This window comes from Sceloporus undulatus, chromosome 6 (genome assembly GCF_019175285.1).
Source record: "Sceloporus undulatus isolate JIND9_A2432 ecotype Alabama chromosome 6, SceUnd_v1.1, whole genome shotgun sequence".
NCBI classification, from domain to species: domain Eukaryota; kingdom Metazoa; phylum Chordata; class Lepidosauria; order Squamata; family Phrynosomatidae; genus Sceloporus; species Sceloporus undulatus.
The window spans coordinates 119,777,129-119,796,828 of record NC_056527.1 but is presented as its reverse complement, the minus strand read 5'-3'; the positions used below and the strand labels follow the sequence as shown (position 1 = coordinate 119,796,828).

At 57.6% G+C, this 19,700-nt stretch overlaps 1 protein-coding gene and 1 pseudogene across 1 annotated transcript; both read right to left on the bottom strand.

Moving 5' to 3' along the window:
* Positions 1-1,188: 1,188 nt before the first annotated feature.
* On the bottom strand, positions 1,189-11,782 carry SERPINE1 (serpin family E member 1). Its single transcript, XM_042474836.1, has 8 exons — positions 11,481-11,782; positions 9,441-9,674; positions 9,016-9,210; positions 7,773-7,971; positions 7,530-7,630; positions 6,925-7,011; positions 5,224-5,307; positions 1,189-1,599 (listed from the first exon to the last, which is right to left on the bottom strand). The coding sequence occupies exons 1-8, from the start codon at positions 11,548-11,550 to the stop codon at positions 1,562-1,564; spliced, it is 1,008 nt and encodes a 335-aa protein (XP_042330770.1). The 5' UTR covers positions 11,551-11,782; the 3' UTR covers positions 1,189-1,561.
* A 4,061-nt stretch (positions 11,783-15,843) lies between these two features.
* Positions 15,844-19,127, bottom strand: LOC121933965 (annotated as a pseudogene).
* Positions 19,128-19,700: the final 573 nt, after the last annotated feature.

Genomic DNA, 19,700 nt, shown 5'->3' with positions numbered 1-19,700 from the left:
GATTCCATAAAATGGAGCCACGGCAGTAAAAGCAGTGTCAAACTACACAATATCTACAGTGCAGATTAGGCTTAAGAGAAGCTATAGGCTGCAGTCCTGTGGCTTTTGGCGCTGAAGCCAACCTTTCAGAACTCAATGGGACTTCAGAACCGAGTAAATGCATGAAGGCTGAGGAGGCGCATGTTTCAAACACACATCAGAGCACTTCCCCCCCCCCGTTCCTCACAACAGCCCTGAAAGGTAGGCCAATGACTGATGGTGGGAGAAGAGAAGCACAACAGCTTCCTATTAATTGCAGCGGCCTGCATACAGAAAGGTCTTGCGCAGTGATGGCAAGCCTTTTAGATACCGAGTGCCCAAACCCAAAGGCGTTCCTGCGCCGCACGTTACTCACAGCCAGGGGGCGGGGCTTCTATGAGAATGAAACATCTGGGGCGGGACTTCCCCAGAGACAGCTGGAGGCCCAGGAGGGTGAGGGGAAGAGGAAAGGGCCCCCGCCCTCCCGTCTCTCGCGTGCCGTCAGAAATGGCGTCGCACGCCAGAGAGATGGCATGCGTGCCATAGCTTTGCCCCCAGAAGCAGATCTGGGACCCAGAGGAAGGGATATTTGCAGCCCATCCCCTCTCTGCGCATCTGACCTCTGTGTCGCCAGGGATCCTTGTGCAGCGGGACCCCCTCCCCATCCCCACCACCTGCGCAGGGGTCTCCTCTGGCGCCAAAGGTCATGTTCAGCCCCCCTCCAGGGAAAGAGAGACCTCTGCAGGGTGACTTGTTGTACCTGTTGATGGCCTTGTTTGCCCTTTTGAATTGATGAGTGTGTGAAATGGTGCCTTTTTAACTGGTGTGGTTTATCTGTGTTGTTGGCGGGTAAGAAATACAGTGTCCCTTCCGCTTCCCAGGGGATCCATTAAAGAGCCCCGGCCAGTCTGAAGCCTTGCCAATATTGGGGTCCCATGCGTTTCAATGGCCACGCACTCCAGTGTGCACCTTAGGCGCATGTACTATTTTGTTCCCTCCCTGATCACCATCCGCAAAGAGCGAGGTCACAGAGCCCAAGGCTGCAAAAAGGGAGGGAGAGTAAATGTATTCCTATTATTATTAGTAGTATATCAGTAAATGTATTATTATTGTTGTTGTTATTATCCTTGCCAAAGTGAAAAGTCAGCACACTGCAGGTCAGTAGAGAAACATATATTTAGATACAACTCTAAACCACATTCCTGTACAGCTGTCCCCCCAAAGTGCCCGTGGGGACCCCGCTTCTTCCCGGGGGGGGGGGCCCCCATCGTCCTCAGAGCCCCTCCTGAGTGCGGTGCGAAGGCACCCAAAGGCCTGCTCCTGTGCTCACGCCCCTCCCCCCAGGCTCCCCCTTGGCCCTTCTGGGGTCCCTCTCCCCCTCGGTCTTCGGGGAAACTCCGCAGACTCTCCGTGGAGAAACACAGCTGGCTGTGTGGAAGGGAAGCTTTAGCTTCTGCTCCGCTGTGAGGAAGAAGACTTCGGTGGATCATGGCAGGAGTCCTGGAGAGGAAGGTCTTTGAGGGGGAGGTGGTCTTTCCAGGCCTCAGGGCTCCATCACCTGCCCCATGAAGAGAACAGCGCCTGCAACGGGGAACAGATGCGCAAAGGGACTCAACCTGAGGATAATGGAGCAGAGGACAGGATAGGGGCATTTCAGTACAGAATAAGTAAAGAGATAGTAGAGGAACACCTTATTAATCTAAATGAATTTAAGTCTCCGGGACCAGATGAGCTACATCCAAGGGTATTAAAAGAACTGGCAAATGTCATATCGGAGCCATTGGCAATAATAGTCTTTGAGGACTCCTGGAGAAGAGGAGAAATCCCAGCCGACTGGCGGAGGGCAAACGTTGTCCCCATCTTCAAAAAGGGGGAAAAAGGGGATCCCAACAATTATCGTCCAGTTAGTCTGACATCAGTACTAGGAAAGATTCTGGAGCAGATCATTAAACAGAGAGTCTGTGAACATCTAGAAGGCAATGCCATCATCACAAAAGTCAACATGGGTTTCAGAGAAAGAAGTCATGCCAGACAAATCTTATCTCTGTCTTTGATAAAATGACCATCTTGGTAGATGAAGGGAATGCTGTGGATATAGTAGATCTTGATTTCAGTAAGGCCTTTGACAAAGTCCCCCTTGACAGTCTTGCAAACAAGCTTGTAAAATGTGGACTAGACAAGGCAACTGTTACATGGATCTGTACAGTGGTACCCCGGGATACGAATGCGCCGCCTTACGAAATTTCCGGGTTACGAAAAAAATAAATTGAAAAAAACTGTTCCGGGTTACGAAGGTTATTTCGGGTTACGAAAGAAATTTTGGTGCTTTTCGGCGCTTTTTCGCACCAAATCGCGGCTTTTCCCCATTAGCGCCTATGGGTTTTCGGCTTGCGAAAGTCTTTTCGGGTTACGAACGCGGCGGCGGAACGAATTAAATTCGTAACCTGGGGTACCCCTGTAATTGGTTGACCGGTCGAACCCAAAGGATGGTCAGCAATGGCTCCTTTTCATCCTGGAGAGAAGTGACCAGTGGGGTGTCCAGTGGGGCTCCGTCCTGGGCCCAGGGCCATTCAACATCTTTATCAATGACTTGGAGGACAGAATTGGGGGCATACTTATCACATTTGCAGATGACACCAAATTAGGAGGAGTAGCTAAGACTCCAAAGGACAGGATCAAGATTCAAAATGACCTGAATAGACTAGAAAGCTGGGCCAAAGCTAACAAAATAAGATTCAACACGGAGAAATGTAAGGCACTGCACTTAGGGAGGAAAAACGAAAAGCACAGATATAGGATTATGGGGGACACCTGGTTGAATGAGAGATCTAGGAGTCCAAGTAAACCAATAGTTAAACATGAGTCAACAGTGCAATACAGCAGCAAAAAAAGCCAATGCAGTTTTAGTCTGCATCAATAGAAGTATAGTGTCAGATCAAGGGAAGTAATAGTGCCCCTCTATTCTGCTTTGGTCAGGCCCCACCTGGAATAATATTGTGTCCAGTTCTGGGCCCCACAATTCAAAAAGGACATTGAGAAACTGGAGCCATGTGTCCAAAGGAGGGAGACTAAAATGGCGAAGGGTCTGGAAACCATTCCTATAAAGAACGACTGAGGGAGATGGGGATGTTTAGCCTGGAGAAGAGAAGGTTAAGAGGGGTTATGATAGTCCTGTTTAAATACTTGAAGGGATGCCATATTGAGGAGGGAGCGAGCTTGTTTTCTGCTGCTCCAGAAAATAGGACACAATGGAGCAATTGGTGTAAGCTAAAGGAAAAGCATTTCCAGCTCAACATTAGGAGGGACTTCCTGAGAGTAAGGGCTGTCCGACAGAGGAACACACTCCTTCCTTGGAGTGTAGTGGAGTCTTCCTCCTTGGAGGTCTTCAAACAGAGGCTGGATGGCCATCTGTCAATGGGGATGCTTTGATTGTGATTTCCTGCATGGCAAAAGAAGGGGGTTGGGCTGGATCAGGGCCCTTGTGGTCTCTTCCAACTCTACGATTCTATGATTCTATGATCTGAGGAAGTACGCTTAAGTCTAGGAAAGCTCATGCTGCCAACTTTTCTTCCAGTGAGTCTCAAAGGTGCTACAAGATTGGCTGAAAACTGTGAGTGTGTGACAACTCCAAAGGATGGTTGCTCTGTAGCCAGCCTCGCTCAGGCTGAAGCTGAAATGTGCAAAAGTCACCAAATTGGCACCAAAATAGAGCCAGGCACCAAAATCACACCAAAGGCTTTGAAAAACCCCCATTTTCGTGTGGTCACCACATTGGCAACACTGCTGGGCAGCCACCAGGGGGCAGCGCAGCATTGCAAGGCATGGTATTTCAATGGCGGTTTGCAAAGGGGTTTTTGGAAGGCACACAATGCCCCGGATGTTTTTTCTCTGAGAAGCCCATCATGATATTTTTCAAAGATGTCCAAAAACCTCAAATTAACTGAAAATGGTGCAAATCCCCTCCTGATTCTCAGATTTTTCTTCTTCTAGGTAAGAAGGAATAAATGAAGTTCTTACTCTCCAGTGCAGGTGGCACAAATGAAACCACACACCTGTGCACCTTCCCCCTCAACACTCTCTTGTGCCCCTGGCTGCCAAGTAATAAAGAATGAGTTTGGGGGACCACTTTGACATCTGTATGCCCAAGGGCATCACATGGGGATGTTGGGGGTGTGGGCCACACCGGATGACACCTCAGATGGGGCAGGGAAGTGTACACCCATGAGACTGGCATGGCTTCTGGACAACTGAGAAAGGTCATCACCTCCCTGCCCAGCATCTGCTCCACAGCCCCCCCATTCAGCCCCCCATTCAGCTGTTTGTCTAGCCTGCAGCCGGGGGGGGGGGGGAGTGAACAAGGCAATGGATGAAAGGGAGAGATGGGGCAGTCCTTCGCTCCCCCCCTTCCAGCAGCCATTTCTGGGCACCCACACCAGGTGACAGCAACCCTAGTGGCACCACTGCAGATGCCAGGCAGGAATTTAGCAGGTGGTAGATGCACCTGTTCAATTTCTAGGCATCAGCCTTCTGTTAGAAAGAGCAAGAGAGGGAAAGAACTTCTTCTCTCAATAGGCTTTGGGCCGACTAACTGGCTATTGGAAGTTGGACTGGACTCCTCTGGGAGACCAGGGCTGGACTCACACTCAGCGCTCCCTGGGAGTGCCCTGGATGTGTGTCTCTTGGGCAAGCCCCACTCCAAGGAAGGCCATGGATGGTGGAAACTTCTCTGAACAATTTCGGCCAACAGGGTCCCCTTACAAGCCAGAAATATGGCAAGCACCCAGCAGCAGCAGAAGCAGCAGCAGCAGCAGCAGCAGCAGCAGCAGCCTTTCCAGCTGGGCTTTTAGTGAGCTGCTTGAGCTGCACTTTCACTGTTATTGCCATGTTTTCAAATGGCCTTCCAGCCCACAGTGACCCTGAACATCAGTTCTGGAGGGCTGGTCCACCTCCTGACCACTGAAAGAATTGGGAGGGAGGGAATGTCTCTTTGTGGGTCAAAACAGGGGACACTGCCCTTGCAAATCAGTTCTGGGGCAACGCTGGGGAGCCCAAGGTCCTCTGGGGGCTGAGAGAAGAGGCAGCAGGACCCCCAGGACTCTTTAGAGGCTTGTGGGGCAGAATCCTTGTGGGATGGAAAAGGAAGGCAGGGCGCAGCAACGGGGGCACTGTCTGAGGCTCCCCCCAAAAGGCAGTGCCCCTCCTTACCTGTTGGGTTGTGCCGCACAACGAAGAAGAAGGGCCTGTCCAGGACAATCTCCAGAGGAGCCATCCGGGAGTAGATGATGGCAGCTGCAGCCGGGGAGGGAGGAGAAATGGGAGACGTTTTAGGAATATCTGAAGGGATCTCGCAGGGGAGATGCAAGCAAGTATCTTGTTTTGTGCTGCGTCATAAACCATTGGATTCAAATGGCAAGAAAAGAAATCCCACCTTAAGAAGAACTTTGACTGTAAGCTGTGGCATCATTGGGGGTCAGGAGGCAACCCACGTCAAGTGATCCCTGAGAAGAGGGGTGACACCCGGTCAGGCCCTCCTCCTGCTGTGGGCTGAGAATGGCCAAGCGCCACCCCTCAGACTTTGCCACGGCAGCAGCCTCAGAGAAGGAGGGGATGAGTGTGCCCTTTTGCCCATCACCCCCAGCAGCCCTGCTGAGCTGGGTGACCATGTGTGGGGCTGGCACTCAGTGCAAGAGCTATTTGAGAATGGAGTGGACTGCCTTAGAGGGTGGCACCCCCTTCTTTGTGGGGTCTTTAAACAGAGGTTGGGTGGGCATCTTTTGAGAGGGATTTAGCTGTGGATTGCTGCATGGCAAAAGGGGGCGGACTGGATTTGGGTCCTTTCTAACTATGATTCTATGGACGGCTTTATATTTCTTATTATCACTCGAGGTAGTTTCCTGCATTTTGATGGCCCCCGCTGTAATTTGTGGGATTTCATTCAAGTGGTTTTTTGTATTTATGATGTCAAAAGGGACTCACAAATAACCCCCCCCCCAGCACCAAGGAACCCCTTGTGAGCTGGGGCAGCCCCCCCAGTCTCTCTCGATGGGGGGGGCCTGCAAAAGGGACCCAGTCTCTTCCCCCCATCCCAGAACATTGCTGGGTTGCTGGGGAGAACCAGCCCTTGCCTGTCAGTCTTTGGAGGAACCAACCAGGAGAGAAACAGATCCCTCCCATTACTAACAGGACAAAGACCGGCTGGGATCGTGATGGACTGATCCAGAATTGAAGGGCAGGTCAAAACCTGGGCAAATCCCCTTTTCTCCATGAATTGCAAAGCTAGGGCGAAAGTGAGACCGTCATCATCTTCATCCATCTGAGGAGATGGAGAGTACATAGTCCTTTTACAGGACACAGTTATAGTGCTATGACTCCACTTTAGCTGCCATGGCACTGTGATTCTATGGAATCCTGGGATTTGCAGTTCAGTGAGAGATACCTAAAATTCTCAACCACAGATCTTTGGTGCCTACCCAAACTACAAGTCCCAGGAATCCACAGGGGACCCATGGGCAGATGTGGTGGGATTGCGGTGCCATGGGGGGCACAGCGTGAGAGGGGCCCCCTCCGTGTGGGGCTCATGATGCCCCAGGAAATGTGCCACCTCCAAGGGGGCTGTTTTTGCCCTCAGGGGCTACAGAAACAGCCCTCCTCTCGATGTGGCCTCTGCCGTGAGTGAGGACGGGGCCCACATTTCCTCCAGGCAGCCCCAGATCAGACCCTTGGCCCTCTTGCCCTCCCCCAAATGCTATTTGGAGAGGCACTCATACTCTTTTTACGGAGTGCAGAGAATGATAGGTAGGCAGACAGGTAGGAAGGGTATAACGGGACAAGGAACATGCCGCCCCCCCCCCATCAGGAGGCAGTCATCCCTCCCCCGACCCCACAGCAGCCCAGGGGGGCACCCACCTGTTGTAGCAGAGGCCTCTGTTCCGCTCTCATTCACTTCGATCTTCACCTTCTGCAAAGCCTGAGCCACAAAGAGAGACTCCCAGACTGTAAGGAAGGAGCAATGGTCAGTGTGATAGCAGCGTTGGGGGGGGGGGGGGGGGAGCGCCCCAAAAGGGGAGGGGCAGGAGGAAGGGGCAGGGAGCGGACCAGTTTTCCTTTCGGGGTATTCCCCCCCCCCCCCCAAGCCAGAGAAACGCCCCAAGGAGGGAACAAGCTGGACTGCCTGAGCAAAGCAGCTACTGTCCAGAAGAGTAACTTTCTCAAGCTCTGCACCCAGAGGAACTATCACAATCCTGCTCTACTCACAAAAGTACAGGTGGGAACAGGACCCCCTGAAATCTCAAATGAGTTTGGGATCCCAGGGGAAGCAGCCCCCACAGCAGCTGTGCAGCCAGTCCAGGCAAGAGAGGCGCCTCTGTCTATGAGGGATGGGTACTCTGCACACGCATGAAGGCATCTATCTAAGATCTGAGCCTTGGGGTGAGGGCTGAAACCATTGACTGTCTTGAGTGTGACTCTGGCAGGACCTTGGGCCCCAAAGACAGCCCTCCAAGGGAACTGACCTGAGAGGCTGCTGAAATTGGCCTTGCAGGCGTTGAACATGTCCGTCATGCCCAGTGCCTCCAGAGGCCCTCGGAGGTCAACCTCACTGTCCAAGGAGAACCTGCAGAGTGGGTGGGGGGACAAGGTCAGGGGAGTCAGGCTGCCCCTCTGGAGGAGGGGAGGCGGCATTGGAGAGCTCCTTCCCAGTCCCCTCCCACCCTGTGGCCTGGCAGAGGGGTGGCCAGGCGGGGAAGGGCACCTACTTGGGCAGGACCAGGAGCCGGGTGACCCGGGTCATGTTGCTCTTCCACTCAGCCACCAGCTGGGCATCGAAGATGTCGGTCAGGGCTGACAGTGGGGCCTCCACCTCGGAGGGGGTGGCAATGAACATGCTGAGGGCCTCCCCAAGGTAGGGCAGCTCGACCACGTCATACTCCACCTGGTCTGGGGTGGAGAATTCGCCTGGGAGGGAAGAGGGGGTTATCAAGCCCATACCCCTGGCCTCAGCACCCCCCATACTTGGGCCAGGACCAGGGGCTGGAAGTGTCTGTGGCCCTCCCTTTGCATCAGGAGAAATCTCCCCGCATCTCCTCCCCTGATATATAAGGCCTACAAAAGAGCAAAGCCAGAAGGGATGCCAAGGGCCACCATTCAGTCCTTTCCTCTCCAAGCAGCATTAGGTGGGATTTCTGGCACGGCGGAAACAGGTTGGACTGGGTGGTCTTCGGTATCCTCTTCCATTGTCCAGTGGGATTTCCCACATGAGACTTCACAGCTAGGGAAAGGATGGCACTCTACACATGTTCAGGGATCCTCAGCCCTGATTGCACCGGATTAATAATAATAATAATAATAATAATAATAAATATTTATTTATATCCCGCCTCTTCCGCTTTGAGGATCGAGGCGGGTAACAACAAAGTTCATACAATACACAATAATAAAAACAACAAGCCCCTCAAGACCCTGGCCCAACCCTCCCTCCCAAATATAAAATTAAACAGTAAAACATGGTTAAAAAGCACATAACAATACATCAAAATTAAAAAAAAAACAAAATAAGAAAAATAACAAAAGGAAAATAACAAAAGGAGGGGATTCAAATGGTTCTGGACATTATCCATCGGGGAAGGCTTGCCGGAAGAGGAAGGTTTTTGCCGCCTCTTTAAAAGCCTCGAGTGAGGATAACTGGTGAATCTCTTCCGGAGGTCATTCCAGGTTTTTGGAGCGGAGGCAGAGAAGGACCTCCGGGAATTTCACCACCAGTCTGGTCTTTCTAGATTGTAAGAGGTTTTTCCCCGGAGGATCAGAGTGTGCGGGAGGATTGTATGGGAGGAGGCAGCGTTCCTTCAAGTAGTCTGGGCCCAGGCCATGTAGGGCTTTATAGGTGATAACCAACACCTTGTACTGTGCCCGGAAGCTAATAGGCAGCTAAATAGGCTCCATGATAACCCAGTGGAACCCCTAATCCCCATTTGCAGCCCCCATTCCCCCCCCCCCCCTCACCATAGTTGAACTTGGCAGTCTGCTCCATCATGGGTACGGAGACGGTGCGCCCGTCTGGCTTGTGGAAGAGGCGCTGCCGGGTGGCGGCCTCTGGGAAGGGCAGTGCCCACTGGCCCCTGAAGTGGACAGCGTTCACCAGGAGCAGCTGAGAGAGCTGGCCCAGCAGCCCCTTGCGCAGGAAGCCCCGGATTGTGCCTGCAAAGGGAGACATGGGACTGGATCGGGGGGGGGGGCAGAAACCAGGGCACAGACCCAGACACCCTGCCCCCCACCCGCAGCCTTGGGGCTCAGCCACTGCCCCTTGCCGGTCCCTCAAGGAGGCCTCTCTGGACACTGGGCCATGGGCAGGCATGGCTATTGTGAGAGGACTGCTTTCACACTCCCCCATGTGCTCCCCACGTGCCCCCCACTGCCCTTCTGCTCACCCTCCGTGTGCTGCTCCACCCAGGCATTGATGATGCCACGCGCACGCTCTGGCTCCCCAAAGTCCACTTGCTTGACTGACTGGCCGAAGACCCGGTGGTAGCGGGGCAGGAACTCAGGCCGCAGTGCCAGGGTTCGCTGCAGAAAGAGGGCATCTGCCATGGCCACCGCCTCTTGCTGCTTGGGGTATGTCAGTGCCTTTTGTAGCCGCCGCAAGGTCCTGGGGACTCCTCGCTCTGCACCCGGGAAACAAATAAGGGTCAGCCAGGAAGACCCAGGCCTCCTGCCCCTGTCAGCCCTGGGGGTCAAGGCCAAGAGGCAGCCCTTCTGTGGAGAAGCCTCCATTGCCTCCAAGGAGGGAGAGGCAAGACACTGTTGCACCCAGGGCCGGCCTGAGACCCAACAGAGCCCCTCTGGCTCAGCAGGTCTCGCACTGATAGCTTGGGGGGTGGGGTGCTTTGCCTCTGGGGCACACCTGGCAGTGTCTGTGGCTGCACACTTTGGCCACAGATTCAGCCCCCATCTCAAATGAGCAGCACAGTAAAGTGACCCCACAGGTTGGAAAAGCTCAGGGTTCTGGAGGGGGTCATCTGTTGACAGGCACCCCTCATACCCAGATGGGGTTCTGAGCTGGCAGTGAGGAGGGAGCAAGGAAGCAAATGGGGGGCAGAGGGGCTGGAAAAGTGGGGAGGGGTGGTAGTTTTGGCTGCTCTTGGAGAAGGAATGGGATGCAAAACTGCCCCTGTTGCCCCCATGGCTCCAGACAGGGGACCGCCCTGGGGACTGTGAGGAGTTGTGGTTGTCACTTCCAAAAGGAATCGGGCAGAGGAGGGTCCCAAAATGGTTAGAAGGGGGCACTGAGGAGAGGTGGCTCTTGGGGATGTTTGGACCAGGGAGAGAGGCAAGGAAAGGGAAACCGGGGTGGGTGGGTAATGGAGGAGCACCCCCAAAACTGGGCCCAAGGAGCCCCCCCCCCATGCTGGAGGAGAACAGCAGGAGACTGAGGGCCAGCCAAAGGAGGGCCAGTCGAGATCCAGCATCGAAACTCCCTGCCTCTGGATGATGGAGACTGCCACCTGGATGGTCTCCCAAGTGGGCCTGCAGACAGTAGGGAAGCCAGCAGGGCCAGAGGGCTACTACTCTCATAGGCATGGAAACCAGGGCCAGAGGGCTACTATTCTCAGAGGGATGGCCACCAGGGCCAGAGGGCTACTACTCTCAGAGGGATGACCACCAGGGCTAGAGGGCTACTACTATCATTGGCATGGCCCCCAGGGCTAGAGGGCCACTAGTATCACAGGGGTGGCCCCCAGGGCTAGAGGGCCACTATTCTCAGAAGGATGACCACTAGGGCTAGAGGGACACTATTCTCAGAGGGATGGTCCCCAGGGCTAAAGGGCCACTATTCTCAGAGGGATGGTCCCCAGGGCTAGAGAGCCACTATTCTCAGGGCCACCAGGACCATCGGGTGACGACTCTCATAGGCAGGCCACCAGGCTAGAGGGCCACTATTCGCGAGGGATGGTTCCCCAGGGCTAAAAGTGCCACTATTCTCAGAGGGATGGTCCCCAGGGCGATAGGGCCACTAGTCCTCAGAAGGAGGATGGCCACCAGGACCATAGGGTTCTACTCTCATAGGCATGGCCACCAGGGCTAGGAGGCCACTATCTCAGAGGGATGGTCCCCCGGGCTAAAGGGCCACTAGTCTCAGAGGGATGGTCCCCAGGGCTAGAAGGGCCAAAGATTCTCAGGAGGCATGGCCACCAGGACCATAGGGTTACTACTCTCATAGGCAGGGCCACACGGGCTTAGGGGCCACTATTCTCCAGAGGGGATGGTCCCCAGGGCTAGAGAGCCACTATTCTCAGGAGGATGGCCACCAGACTATAGGGTGACTACGCTCATAGGCATGGCCACCAGGGCTAGAGGGCCACTATTCTCAGAGGGATGGCCACCAGGGCCTTGTTCCGCTGGTGGGGGTCCCTCTTGGCTGCTCCTTGGGGCCCATGAGGGGCCGACCCCCCCCCCCAGTTGGCCCTCACCGTTCAGCCGGTAGCCCAGGGCTCGCTCCACTTGTCTCCGGGTTCGTCCGTCGGTCGCCAGCTGCACCATGTCCAGGAGGGAGGCCACGCCGTGCGGGGAGAGGGCCACGTTCCGGTCTGGAGAGGGCTTGGCCACTTCGCGGAAGAGCCTGGCGCCCAGGTCGGTGGCCCGGCTGGCCAGGCAGGAGAGCCCCCCCGGGAAGCAGCGGCGGGGCGGCGGCGGCGGGGGCTGGCCCAGGGCTAGGGCCAGGAGTCCGGCCAAGGCGGCCAGGGGGGACCCCAGCAGCAGGCGGAGGCCGCTCCCTGCCAAGGAAGGCGGGGGGGGGGAGGAGAGGGGGGTCAGGGGGGAGAAGAAGAAGCCCCGCCGCCCCTCCAGCCTGATCCTCGCCTGGCTGACCCCGAGGGTCCCAGGAGAGAGGCGCGGCAGGGACCCTCGGGGGAGACGCCTGGAAAGCCGGGCCAAGCGAGGAGGGAGGCAGGGAGGGCTCTCACCTGCCCCGAGGGCTTCTCCGACCGAGGGGTCTCTGGCGAAGGAGGCGGCGGCGCGGAGCGGAGGGACTGTCTCCCTTCGGGCTTGGGCTTCTGCTCTCGCCGCCGCCCGGAGGCCCCTTTTATCGGCCCCCGACGGCAAGGAAGGAAGGAAGGAAGGAAGGCGCGATGAAGTCACCGCCTTCGCCCTCGCCTTCCTTCGCCCGGGATGATGAGCCACCGGCCGCCAGACCCAGCAGACAGAGGCCCAGCCCCAGCGCCGGCGGAGGGAGGGAGGGCGGGCCAGCCCTGCAGAGTGGGACAGCTCTGACTCAGGGAGGGAGGGACGGAGGGGCTTTCCGGGGAGTCCTGCCCTGGCCCTCCGCTGACCCCGACGCCCTTCGGCCACGGATCCTGCCCCAGCCCCGGGAAACCCCCTCCCCGCCCCTGCTTCCTTCGGGGCGACCCTCCCTGGAGCTCCTGGGCCGGAAGACAACAACAACAACAACAACAACAACAACAACAATATGGTTTATTCATATGCCGCCTTTTCCTTGCGGAATCAAGGCGGATTACAAAGCAAAGGCAGCAAAAGTCAAAATACAAAGACCCCCCCCCCCGAGGAAGGGGAGGCGGAGGAGACGGGGGTCTGAGTCGGGAGCCCAGACCCAGCGGGGCCCGCGGCCGGGGGAGGGGCAAAGGACTGGTCCCGGAAGAAGGCCCTCCCTCCCCTCCCCTCCCGCCGCCAGCCCTGACTCAGCCCCGCGTCACTCCCGGCGGCGGCGGCCCAGAGGAAGCCCCGGGTCAAAGCGGCCACAAAGACAACTCGAAGCGGCAGTTTCCTCGCAGTCCAAGGTTATGCAATAGCTGTGCAACTTGCGGTTGGCTGGAGGCGCGCCCTTCGAGGGTCTGCTTGTAGTGTCCGTGGGAATGAGTATACACGTGTGTGTCCGTCGTGGAAAGAGGGGAGGGGAGGCTTTGCTGACGGAGGAGGGAGTTCGGTGAAGGCGGCAAGGCCCTCCTAAGAGGGAGGACCCGGGCCAGGAGCCTCGTGGATGGATCGGACCCCAGGGACCCCCGCTTGGCTCCCCTCCCCACAAGGAGGACCCCCCCTCAAGAGCCTGCCTCTGATTCTGGAGGGGGCTCCATTGGCTCCTAGAGAAGCCTCCTCCTCCTCCTCCTCCTCCATCCGTTCGCCTTCAACCCATTTAAAGGCCCACCTCTGCCCCTCGCATCCTTCACAGACACACACAAAGACACACACACACACACACACACACGCACACAGGGGGCAAGGAGAGGGGGCTCTGGGGAGGCCAAGAGAAATGCCCCTTTGGGACTCCGGAGGCCAAGCGCCCTTCGCCCAAAAAGGGCTCCTCCGAAGAAGGCTCTGGACTGCCTTCGCCTGGAGGGAAAGGGAAGGGGCTGTGTTTACTTTAAGAAGTCATCATCATCATCATCATCATCATGTTATTTGCTGGAAGCCTTCCGATAGAGGTTGGGTGTCCTGCCCTGGACCAAGAGGCTCAGCTCTGGAGGCCCTTCTGGCTTGTTTTAAGCAAAGGGGGCTTCGTGCCAGACAGACCTTTCCTTAGTCCCAGAGGTGTACTCTCTACATGATGCTTCTAACACTAACATTGCGGTATTAGCGTCAGACATTGTGAAGGCCATCTACTTTCAAGAGGGCTATGGATGCCCCTCTCCCAGATGGGGCAAGGCGACGTTTGTGTGAATGCATGTGAACTCATGCGCACACGCTCCCCCTCCTTCCCTTGCCCAGGCGCCCAGTGCGTCCTCTGACACACTCCAGCCATAGAGGAGGCCAAGAAAGGGCACCACTATGGTGTGGGACCAGCTGCAGGTGGACTGCCCCAAGCCCCCCCACTGACCCCTCGTCCACCCATGCCCCACTGGCCTGGTGCCAATCCTGCCCCACTGACCCCTCGCCCACCATGTCCCATGGGCCAAGTGCTAATCTTTCCCCACTGACCCCTTGCTCGGCATGGGCCTGGTGCCAGTCCTGCCCCCCTGCCCCCTGGGAAGAGCCTGGTGGGTGTCCTCTTTTGCTGCCCTCTGCCACTCATGCCAGAGGAAAGGAAACCTTCATGGGGTACAAAATCTCAGAACTGGAGAAGCAGCTTCACGAACCACATTTATTCCAGTCTGGACCCAATTCTCCTTGTGTGCAGCAATGAAAATGTCTCTCTGTGTGTGTGTGTTACAAAAAGAGGGTGATGGAGAACAAACAAGAGTCCATAGAACCATAGAGTTGGAAGAGACCGCAAGGGCCATCCAGTCCAACCCCATTCTGCCATGCAGGAAATCACAATCAAAGCATCCCCATTGACAGATGGCCTTCCAGTTGTAGTATTACATTCAATGCTGTCAGGAAATTACAGCAACAAAGCAATTATCTGTCTCAAATGATTTGCAAAAAGCCGAAATGGGAGACAGGTGAGGCTCCTCAGTGAGATTTGCCTTGGTTCCTCCCAAGCGCAGCAGGCGAAGGCTGGAGTGCCAGGTTCATTGTGTAGACCAGCTCCCAAATTTTTAGTTGTTCATTTCGCTATCTCTCTCACACACACTCACTCTGCTGTGCCACGTAGTATTTGGCAACCAGAAACTGGCACATGGCAACAGTTGTTTCAAACCTGGACAGAACCCAGGAGCCCTGCAAAGACCTGGCCAGGCCCCAAGGAGTGCAGGGATGGGCAGGGAAGGGACCCCTTTCCCTGGCACCACATCTCCCCATGACAAGGGAGCCCCAAAAGAGGGAAAGGCTCTGATTCCACCAGGCCAACCCTGGAGTTTTGTGCTGCAGTTACACAGAGAGAGAAGGGTTTGCCCCCAGAAATCTCTGCCCCACCTCAGAGGGCTTTGCTCAGGTGCCCATTTTACACTGCAAGGCACCCCTTTCTCTGTCCTACTGTCTTGGGAGCTCCAGAAGCATTGCCTCCTCTTCCAAGAGAGCCAAATAAAGGCTGGGGGGAGGGGAGAGAAGCAGCCAGAACCCCCTCCTCCAGCCCCCTTTCCTTGGGTCCCATCAGGTGAAGAAGGCCTTGCTCCTCTCTGCCCTCTGCTGCCCACAGAGGGAACGACGCCCACTCACAATAGCAATAGCAAATACATTTCTCTACTGCTTATCTGTGCACTTGAGCACTTCCTAAGTGGTTTACAATGGGTTAGTTAATTGTCGCCAATAAGCTGGGTCTTTATTTTAGCGACCTCAGAAGAATGCCAGGCTGAGTTGGCCCTGGAGTCCTGGCTGGCATTGAACTCACAAGGCATTTGCCCCCTGCCCCACCAGGGATCCCACAGCGGGGGCAGGAGTCTGAGGGCCAGCTTTCATTGCAGTCAAAAGGGGTGGGTGGGTTTGGGGTGAGGAAGGGTCCCATCCCAGCAGGAAGGCTTTGTGTTACTCTCCCCTGGACTTGGGCCTAAATTGCCAGGAAATTTGAACCCGGTGGATTCAAGTGTTTGCTGGATGCGAACTCTTGCGAATTCCTCTTTCACCTCCCATCGCCCCCCTCCCCTCACAAACCATCACTACCCAAAAAGACAAAAAGCAAGGAACTATTGTGTCCTGCCCATAAAGGTTTTCGGGGAATAAGGGTGGCCCTCTATCCTCAAACTGTCCTGATCTTAGCAATTTCTCTGGAGGGGTTGTTAGCTGCGGGGGGGGGGGCAGACCTGAGGGGCATCTGAAGAGGAAAGGCAGCAAGCATTGCCCCCTCCTTACCCTTGATGTATTCAGCCTCCCTCCCTTCCTTAGGGCTCAACACAACAAATCCAACCTCCCCAAACACACACTTTGGCCAATGTCCACTCTCATGGTTCCCCTCCCAAACAACCCCTTTCTCTCCCCCCCCCAGCATTCTGTGCTGCACCCACTGGTTCACTTGCCCTGATACCTAATCTTAAAGACATGGATGGTCCCATTGCTCGGGCCACCACAAAGCGCCCTTCCCTGGCACAGTGGCCACCCGGGGCCGGTCAATGCCATTTTCAGCTGCCAGGAAGGTCCCCAGCACCTCTCCCAGCCGGAGAAAGTGCCACCACCTTATTCAGCTCCCGCAAGACCACATAGACAATGCCCAGGGGTCAGCACACACGGCCCCGGATGGCACCCCCCCAGCTTCTCCTCCCGGCACTCGGTCACCATTTCCCGATCTCCGTGAAGAGCACCACGCCGTCGGTACCAGTCAGACCCTGCAAAGCCCCCTTGCGCCCAGCTAGGAAGACCAGGCAGCGCTCAGCTGTGCCCTCTGGCCAGACCTTCTCCACCAGCGCCCTCCCAGATCATAGACTTCCAGTGTCCGGCCACGCTCCACCGCCAGGCGGGTCGCCCCCCACAGATACCACAGCATGGCTCGCCTGCCCCCTCTGGAGGGCCTTCTTCCAGCCAGGCCGCCCTTCCCATCCAGGAGGTAGAGCTCTAACCAGCCGTGAAGGCCACTTTGGTGCCCAGGGCAGCCACGCTGAAGGGGGCCACGTCTCCAGGCACCGGCACAGTCCCCCTTAAACTCCCCCCTTGAAGGAAAAGCGCTTCAGCCGCCGGTTCTGTTTCGTCGGCCACCAGCAGCTCCCAGAGCCAAAGGGGCAGAGGCCGGTCACCTGGGGCCGCCGCTTGTCTGTGGGGATCTTCACCCAGAAGCTGCAGGAGAAGAGGGGCCTGGGGCGAGCTGGGGGGGCATCAGGGGCAGGAGGGGTGCGGTGGCTTCCTTGTAGGGGGGGGCAGTCTGTTCGCTGGGGAGCTTCTCTTGGCAGGGGTCCTGAGGCCCTCTTCCCCGCTCTGGGCCTGCTGCTGCTGTGGCTTCTTCTTCCTTCTCTTCTTTGCTGATCTGCTGGCCTCCTCTTCTCCTGTCCTTCCTCCTCTCCTCCTCCTCTCCTCTTTTGCCTCCAGGATTCCAGGCAGAAGGGGTTATGGCTGCCCTCCAGCTCCGGTTGGATCTCCAGCCGGGGCAGCCGGGGGCTTGGAGGTTCCCAGGAGAAGCCCCCCTGCAGCCCTTTCAGCCGCTCTGAGATCATCTGCTCCAGGGAGAGGACTTTTGCCTCCCGCCCAGGATCAAGACCCTCCGGGCAAAGTCGCCATGCTGGATGCCACCTGCTCCTGCAGCTCCAGCTCCGACTGCGCGCTGCCCAGGCCTTCCTCCGCTCCTCCATGAAGTCCGAAGCCGGGCCAGCACCTCCTTCTGGTGGACCAGCCAGCCGCTCCACGCCTGAGCGCAGGCCTGCTCCACCTGGGCCCGGATCCTGGCCTGACGCGCCTCCAGCGCCTCCGCTGCTGCCTCCAGGCTGGCCCTCCTCTGGGCCAGGCGTCCCACCGCTCTTCCACCCACCAAGAGCCCTTCGACCTGGGCGGCTCTCCTCGGCTGCTTCGGCCAAGGCCGGCACGGATGCTGCAGGTGTGGGCCGAGGCGGCACTCCCGGCAAAGGGGGGCTGCACAGGGGGTGCAGAAGAACCGCAGCGCTTCCCCCTGGGTGCTCCTTGCACTGGGCAGCCTGGCGCTCCCGGATCTCCTGGTCGTAGCGGCCCGAGAGGTAGCCCTCCCATATCACCACCGTGCGTGTGGGTTAGCCGGGAGCAGCGGTGGCCGCGGGCGCACGACCGACACATGTCATCCGCACAGTCCAGGCAACGTGAGGCAGCAGGCTGGGCGGCCTCCTGGCCGATGAGTGGGCACAAAGTGCAGGTTGGGGGTGCCTTCCCTGCAGGCGGACGAGGTCAAGGAGACCATTGAGAAGAAGTTGGTCTTGAGGCCACCCACCCCTGCGGCCGGGAGGGTGACCCGGGCGGCACTGGGGCAGAGCAGCTCCTGCGCCTTGGCCACTTCTCCTCCTGACTCTCCTCGTTCTCCTCCCGGCGCTGACCGGCCACCCAGTCCCTCGAGGCATCCGTAGCAGTAAGTGTGGAGGCAGGGCAGGATCTTTGGCCGGGAGAGGCGCTCCAGGCAGATGGGGCAGGTCAGGAAGCCGCTGGCCAGGGCCTCTGAGAGCAGGAGGAGGCGGCGGATGCGGAGGGTCCGCTGGCGCCAGCCATGCTGCTGGGGAACTGTGAGCAAAGGGGGCGCTGTGCCCAGAGTAAGCAGTGTCCAGCGTCCTGCGGGAGACAGAGGAGGAAAGGATGAGTCAGGGGCACTGGTTGCCCCTCGCACACAGTCCCCTCTGAAACCTAAGGAGGGGGTTACGCCTCGTGTGTGTGTGTGGGGGGGGGGAGGTTGCCATCTGCCTGGCACAGCGGCCTGAGCTTTGCACTGACATTCTGGAGACCAAGATTGGGATGCCCACTGGATGACCTTGGCAAGTCACACTCTCTGGCAAGAGAAAGCCCCCGGATGGACTCTCCTTAGGCTGCCATGAGTCAGGAACGACGTGAAGGCAGCGACCATTACGGGGGGGGGGGGCAGAATAGGGCAGGCCGCAGGCGGACTCTTGGGCTTCCAGGAATCCCTCTTGGGGGGCTTATTTGGGAATCCATTCTTGCCTCTAGGCCGCTGGGGGCTCCAGTCGGGTCCCCCCCCCGATGGCCGTGGCTTCTTCCAAAGAGGGGGGGTCCTTACCAATCCCAGGGGCGAGGCTCCCCCCGTCTGGTGGATTATGGTTTGGGAGGGGGGAAGGGGGCTCCCCAGTTTCCGCGGGGGGGGGGTCTCGACTTGGGCCCCTGCTCGGGGGGGAGTCTGTCGGGGGGTCTCTGCTTTCCCTGCCTGGGTCTCGGGGGGGGGGTCCGGCCGAAGTCCACCTGCCTTTTTCCTTCCTTCGTTTGTGCTGGCCGGAGGGCTGGGACCCCTGACCTCTGTCCGGCGGGGGCCCTTCTTCCTCCTCTTCTGGGTTCCCCTCCGTCCTCCGCCTCCTTCCGCGGCAGAGAGTCAGCGGAACCGAAAGCGAAACTGGCCGCCTTTCCTCCTTCCTTCCTTCCTTCCTTCCTTCCCCGGGGGCCTGGCCCTCTCGCTCCCCGCTCTCTCTGGGGCCCCCTTCCAGGGAGAGCGAGGGAGGGAGGGAGGGGTCTCCCTTGGGCTTTGGAGGCTCCTCCGCTTCCGCCGCCAACGCCAACCCCGCGAGGGAGGCCAGGCGGAGGGAGGCTGTCCTCCTGTCCGGGGCAGGGGCCGAAAGGGCCAACCATTGTGTCCCAGGGCGGTGAAGCCCACCCCTCCCTCCCCTCCAGTCCGGCTCCGCTCCCATCTCCTCCCGGGCAAAGACTGGCTTAATCGTTGTCCAACATTTAAGGAAGGGGGGGCCTTGTGTATCTTCTTGTCTGGCTTTACATGTTTTCAGCCGCTTTGAGTGTTACAAAAAGCGGGGTACAAATAGAGCTGCCTTTCTTTCTGACTTGCCATCTCTGGGACAAGGCTGAAGAAGGCCACTCTGCGCCTTCCAGGAAGAGGCCGGGAAAGAGCCACCCAGAGCCGGCCGGGGGGCAGCCGGGGGGGGGGGGGGGGCGAGCCCTGGCTCTCCAGCTGCCCCTCAGAGGCTGAGCGGCCTCCCTGCCAAGGAGACTTGCTAGTACAACTGGACCCAGGAGGGTCAAAGCAGCTGCTGGTGGAACGAAGGGTCTCCCCCCCCCCCCAATATCCCCTAAATGGCAATAGCTATGCCTACCTAGAAGGGCTGGGGCTTAACAGATCTCTTGCAGGGAAGGGTCATCTCTGCCCCCTCTTTCCAGCAGTATGTGGGGGGCTGGGGCTGAACCCAACCTTGCCCTCTTTTGATGGGGAGGGGTCAAAGGGCAGTTTAATTCTATCCCAGCTCAGCCCC